General features: G+C 43.7%; 1 protein-coding gene across 2 annotated transcripts in view; it reads right to left on the bottom strand.

Moving 5' to 3' along the window:
• Window positions 1-5,410: 5,410 nt before the first annotated feature.
• Window positions 5,411-6,599, bottom strand: part of CRACD (capping protein inhibiting regulator of actin dynamics) — a 106,379-nt gene continuing 105,190 nt past the window's right edge. For both annotated transcript variants that reach the window (XM_053402371.1, XM_053402370.1), the window contains one exon: window positions 5,411-6,456. In XM_053402371.1, the coding sequence (XP_053258346.1) occupies window positions 6,296-6,456 (161 nt within the window). In that variant the 3' untranslated portion in view covers window positions 5,411-6,295. The remainder of the gene's footprint in view (window positions 6,457-6,599) is intronic.

Here is a 6,599-nt window from a genome sequence, read left to right as displayed (position 1 = left end):
AGCCAGCATATACCATATTTTTCACTTTTTTCCTCTTAAAAACTAAGGAGAAATGTCTGTGCATCTTATGGAGCGAATGTGTGGTCCCTGGGGGAGGGACCCGGGCTTCCCCCGCCCCCAGCCCTGGGAGCGGAGGCAAGGCTGCGCGCAACCTTGCCTCCGCTCCCAGACCTGTTCTGGGGGCTGGGGTCGGGGGAAGCTTGGGCTTCCCCCGCCCCAGCCCCGTGGCTAAAAAGGAAGCTAAGATAGCGAGCGGGATCCATCCGACTCGCTGTCTTGGCTTCTTTGCTCTTTGGGGCTGGGGAAACCCGGGCTTCCCCCGCAGCCCCGAGAAGCTCTGGGAGAAGCGGACAGGCTTATTTCCCCCTCTAAAAACTAGGTGCGTCTTGTGGTCCGGTGCGTCCTGTAGAGCGAAAAATACGGTAATATTTAAGAAAGTCATTTGAAATTATGGATTTGCTAATACAAAGCATTTCGAAAACAGCTTGAGCTTTTTATCTGAGAGCAACATCAACCCCCAACACTGATGGCGTGATAGAAAAGTACTGAATATTGCAAGAATGGATGAGCTGATAGGGTTCAACTTTTTATCATATATTGCAATACCGATATATGTGCGGGGATAAGTGTCCCACCAGCACAAGGATTGGATTGCTGCTTGCACAACAGGACTTCCTGCCTCTTCTTCCCCTGCACAGACACCTGCACCCTCTGTAAATCTGCTTCAGAGGGTTGAGGGAAGCACCAGAGGAGATGGGGGGGGGGGAGAGGGGAAGCCCTGTTGCCTAAGCAGGAATCCTTGTGCTGGCAGGACACTTAGTGCTGCTTTGGCTCATTTTTGTAATGTGCAAATGACAAAACAGAAGTTTACATTTGTTCCAGAAAACAGGTAGATGTTGAACATCAAAGTGCTAATGTTGTGAAACAATGTGCTCTTTCTATTACCGTATTTTTCGTTCTATAGGGCGCACCGGCCCATAGGACGCACCTCATTTTTTTGGGGGGGGGGGAATGAATAATAAAAAAATTATTCCCCCCCCCAGCCGCGGCTGCCGCCCCAAGCCTTGCGAACACTCGCCTGAAGCACGGAGAGCCCTCCGGAGGGCTCCCCATGCTTCGGGCGACAAGCTGCCGCCCCAAGCCTCGCGCGCTCGGCGGGACCTCCCGCCGGGCGCGCAAGGCTTGCAGACACTCGCCCGAAGCACGGAGAGCCCTCCGGAGGGCTCCCCATGCTTCGGGCGACAGGCTGCCGCCCCAAGCCTCGCGCGCTCGGCGGGACCTCCCGCCGGGCGCGCAAGGCTTGCAGACACTCGCCCGAAGAACGGGGAGCCCTCCGGAGGGCTCCCCGTGCTTCGGGCGACAGGCTGCCGCCCCAAGCCTCGTGCGCTCGGTGGGACCTCCCGCTGGGCACGCAAGGCTTGCGGACACTCGCCCGAAGCACGGAGAGCCCTCCGGAGGGCTCCCCATGCTTCGGGCGACAGGCTGCCGCCCCAAGCCTCGCGCGCTCAGCGGGACCTCCCGCCGGGCGCGCAAGGCTTGCAGACACTCGCCCGAAGCACGGGGAGCCCTCCGAAGGGCTCCCCGTGCTTCGGGCGACAGGCTGCCGCCCCAAGCCTCGTGCGCTCGGCGGGACCTCCCGCCGGGCGCGCAAGGCTTGCGGACACTCGCTGGGGCTGCAGGCTGCTGCCCGCAAGCCTTGTGAGCCCGCGGGAACTCCCGCCGGGCTTGCAAGGCTTGCAGATAGCTTCCTGAAGCCTGGAGAGCGAGAGGGGTCGGTGCGCACCGATGCCTCTCGCTCTCCAGGCTTCAGCGAAAGCCTGCATTCGCACCATAGGACGCACACACATTTCCCCTTCATTTTTGGAGGGGAAAAAGTGCGTCCTATGGTGCGAAAAATACGGTACATGCTATAAGGATCATGCATAGCATACAGGACATTTTTTAAAAGGTAATATATCTACCTCCATATAGGTGCTTTTAACAGTTATGGATGGATTCTTGGGTGAAGATCACAGGGAGATATCTAATGTCATGGGTGCAGACAAGGCATGACTTCCCTTTCCTGTCTTCCTCACTGTAACTCTCTATGCCATTCCTCCAAGCCCATAAAGCAGATTTTAGGGACACACCGGGGTATGGGGTGTGGGTAGGGAAAGTTCCATTTATGGGAGTACAACTCACTGTTTTTCCCCTGAATTATCACCAACAGGAACGAACTTCTTGTTAAACCTTTTCATGTAACCTTAAAAAAACAAGCAGCAATGAATAACCCATAAATGAGAACATAAATAAAAAGTACTTTCAAAGCTACATAAACACTTGTCTTTTTTTATTGAAATAGAACAAATTTTCCGTGATTAACCATTTACATTAAAATTTGATGATCAAAAACCAAAAAGAGAAATTGCACTAATATATCCCGTAGTCATAGATCATTTTACTTAGGTTTCATTGTTGGTAAAAACACATAATTAGATACCTATAGCAATTCAGGCTTTTCTTAGAAGATAAACCTGACATTTGTAACAAAAAGACAATGAATACGTACATCTTCTGATAACTTTCAGCAGATTATAATTTAATAGGAATTAAAATGACATTAGTATAAGAAACAATTGCACTTTAAAACATTTGAAAAATTAAAAAAGTACACAAAACAAAACCCCACAATTGTACATTTGTTCATAATTTTATACACCACTATATGAACAACAGAGGTTAAGCATCTGTAACCTCAGAAATAATATATTGTTCCCAAACGTTAGTGATGCCCAACTCCTGTTGAAATCAATACAACAAAGTTTTCATAACTGGCTTAAGCCCTATTAATTTCAACAGAACTTGGATATGATTAACTTCCTATAGCTTAAGTCTTTTGTATATAAGTTACTCCACCGCCACCAAAAGTTGAGACCATATTCTACATAGTGGTCAGATCAGTTTTTTTTAAGTGTTTTGAATAAATGTCATGTTTGTTCAGTAGAAAGGCTGTGACAGAGCTTAAGCAAAGTAACACTTCATTGGTATTTAGTGCAAAATTTTCAAGTTGACTTTTACATGAAATGAAAATGTTGAAAATATAAGCTTCTAAAAAGGTTTCCAAACCAATATTGTACATACCCCCAACTCTGATCCAGATACTGATTCATGAATGGAAATGGGTTTCCCCTTCCTATAAATGCAACAGAGTGCTGCTTTGGACACCCCCCTCCCCCATCAAATGACTGGGGAAATATCTGCAGGGGTAGCACACCTTGCAGTGTAACCAATACGTCAACTGATACCCTGATCATGTGTAAAGTAGAGTGAAGGGAAAGTGGGTTCCTCCCAACTTAAGTCCAGGTGTCCCTTACTGCCTACAGTATGCTCAGGGCTATCAATGCTGATGGTATTCCTGTTGAACAGGGGATACACAGCCTTCTGGTTTCCTTGGTTCTCTGGATCAGAGCCTCTGAATACTATTTTCGTACACTAGACCCCCTTCATGCTTGAAAACACTTTGCTTCTGAAGCTTTTGAACTATTTACTCACTATACGCTCTATGCTAACAGTGTGTCTAGAATTATTTGGTAGGCCTTTCCCCCCCCCCCCTTTTATCATGCAAGTAGCACCTCTCCCCCTAAAAGTATTATTCATCCCACCCAACTCTCCAGTTTTCAACCCCCACATTCCCCTTTCCTGCTCTCCTGTTCCCAAAAATTCTTGGAAATGGATTTGAGGAAACAAAGTTGTAATTGCAGTTTATGCAATTCCCGGTTTAAGCACCACTAGATTAAGTGTGCTTTAAAAAAGATTTTCTACCACCAGCAAGAGGCTTCTGCACCAATCAAGGCAGGCCTGTACTTTCTTTGTATACAGGCTGTACTATGTGCTACTTATCCCAACATTCAGCAGGAGCTCTTCCTGTTGTCAGCAGGTTACCTCTCTCTAAAATAAAGGAGGGTCACCAGTAAGTTTTGCATGAGATGGACATCCACAAACAGACTTTTCCCATCATGTCCCTGCTGGCCAGAAGGAGCCCCATCTGTGCTTATATTGCGTAGGTATATGGGTTTGTGCCATGGGTTAATCAAAAAGCCTCAACATACCTGTTATATTGGTTGAAATCTTTGCCGCTTAAGTGGAAGCGTATGAGCTGTTTTCAATTCTTCAAGTAACCGGCTGTTTATGAACTTGATTCCCACAAAGTCCTAAAGGCTGCTTTTGCCTTAAACATTTGTAATAATCCTGAAATTGATGGGTTATTTAGGAACGCTTATGGTTTGAATTTAAATATGAAACCAAAAACAACACTGATAGCCCAATAACCACATGGACATCGCTTCGTGTAGCAGCTACATAACTGCCAAAACCCCTTTGTGCTTGCAATTTTACAGAAACACAACTGACCTTTTGTTTCCTCTGTAGGATGCCTATTCATTAACAGCATCTGCTGCCTTAAAAATGTACTCTGGAGCAGAACTGCAGTTCTCAAAATGTTCCTTGGATTAATTATTGAGTTCTTCCATTATTCTGGCAAAACAAATGTGGTACTATGAGGGATCCTGTTGAATTAGCCATTAGTTAATCAAAATGCACCTTTGCCTCTTACAACCAAAAGGGGCTTTAAAAATATAACTAGTTTTAGGTGGAATAGTTAGAAGACCCCATTTGCTGTAGAATCCACAAACCAGGCAAACTGAAGTTCTGTTTAAACCAGTTCATATCTACTGGAACAATCTGAATTCCATACCTTGTAGACCTATTTGGTGATCCTTGAATTTGAAGCAATTTTAAAAGTAACCATAAAAACACATCACTGTTTCCTCCACATTTTAGAGATAAAAAGATTTAAAGGGGAATAAGACTTACATGCAAATAAATTACACTTATCCCTGCAATGTTCTTTAGCCAGATTTACAATCTGAAGTCTGTTCTACGACTTCCTGTACCGAGTATCTAACAGTAACTACATATTTTTAAAACATGCCATTAACAAAAGTGCTGAAGTCATGTTCTGCCAGCGCAACATGCAGATATGCCGGCACAGATGTTGAAAATCAAAGTGCTAATTAAGTACAGAAAACAATTATTTTCCTGAGAATATGCAATCTAAGGTCCATAAGAATGAAGTCCAAACAGTCTAGTTCCTGCAGTTCAAAAATCCCCCATTTTCACAAAGCTGGAATCATGTCTCCTTTTGTTAATATTTTGGGTTCCTAATATGCAATCATTTAGGCATAGGGATAGTTACAGTACATGGCTAAGTGGGTTTTTGTATAATATTTAAATTATGTATAATTTGAAAGATTAGTGTTTGTGGTCGTCCTGCTTTCACATGTGCTTTTAAATCCTATTTTTATCTGTGCCGTGCGACCAATCACTGAAAGATGGAGGTGTATAGCTTACTTCTGCACACAACGGCAGGATTTTGCATGACAGCTTCTGCATGGTTTGAAGAATCATTGCATGAAAATGCATATTTGATGCCACCCTGTTTCAGCATGTTAATTATTTATATATATTTCCAGTTAGAAGCAGCTGATAAAGGCATTTTTTGTCACAATTAAGCTTTTAAAAACAAAATACTGAATTTGTAAAAATATCTTGATGGGTTCTCATTACAGGAGAGCTAACTCCATTAATAGCTCCAAACTGAGAGACGCTACTATATTGCAAACTCTATGGTAGGACTGGGCGTATCGGTGCTTTCATCAGTCACAAGTTGAACTTAAATATTTTAAATTCATCCATAAATTATTTGCAACATTAAGAAAAGGTAATCATAGTATACTCTCTTTACTACTACTAAGGCAGGTCTTCCAGAATCCTGTAGAGGTTTATAAATTTATCAGTAAATGGTATTACTTTCTCCATTCAAAAGTGGAAACAACATGTGCATTACATTCATTTTAGCAGCTTAAGTGGCTGGAATATCTGCTTTGCAGCAACATATATATAAAAAAACACAAATGGAAATCCATACCATCAGAGCCAAAATTCAGGAACATTTCGGCACTGATCCTTAAAGTGATATGAACCCCTAACACATAACATCCATATGCTTTCAAGAGAGATGAAACTTGAGCTTTGTGCCTAAACCTCTATTCTATAGTCCTTAGATTTTCGATGCAAAAGATTCTAAAATGTAGGTGAAATCTGCAGTGAGCCAGGAAAAATGGGTAAAACTGTTAAAAATGTTCTTCATCCTTCAGGATATGCACTTATGTTTGTCCCAGTTGGTTCTGTCATGTGAAAATACAAATAAAGAGAGAGCAATTAATAAACAACAGAAAGAGAGCAAAACCAGTATCATTTACTTAATGATTTGGGGACAGTCACTCCAGGCCTTTGCTTTCCTCTTGGCTAAGGCCAGCCAGGCAGGTTCTGTCGACACTGGATTCGCTTCTGGCGTGGAGAATCTCTTGGTGACTTCTTTAGTCAAGGGTGACGGCGGAAGAGAATCCGAGATCTCCACTGTTAATGAAGAAAAAGAAAAAAGATCCATCAATGCAATGTAAAATGGCAGAAACCTACCAGAAACATTGTCATGTGCATGTTCAGTGTGGCAGGAGAGCCATTTTAACAGGCAGGCAAGAAAGTTGAAGAGAGCAAGATTT

Source organism: Podarcis raffonei, chromosome 9 (genome assembly GCF_027172205.1).
Source record: "Podarcis raffonei isolate rPodRaf1 chromosome 9, rPodRaf1.pri, whole genome shotgun sequence".
NCBI lineage: Eukaryota > Metazoa > Chordata > Lepidosauria > Squamata > Lacertidae > Podarcis > Podarcis raffonei.
Note: the sequence above shows the minus strand (reverse complement) of the source record. Positions and strands in the feature narration are given on the sequence as shown.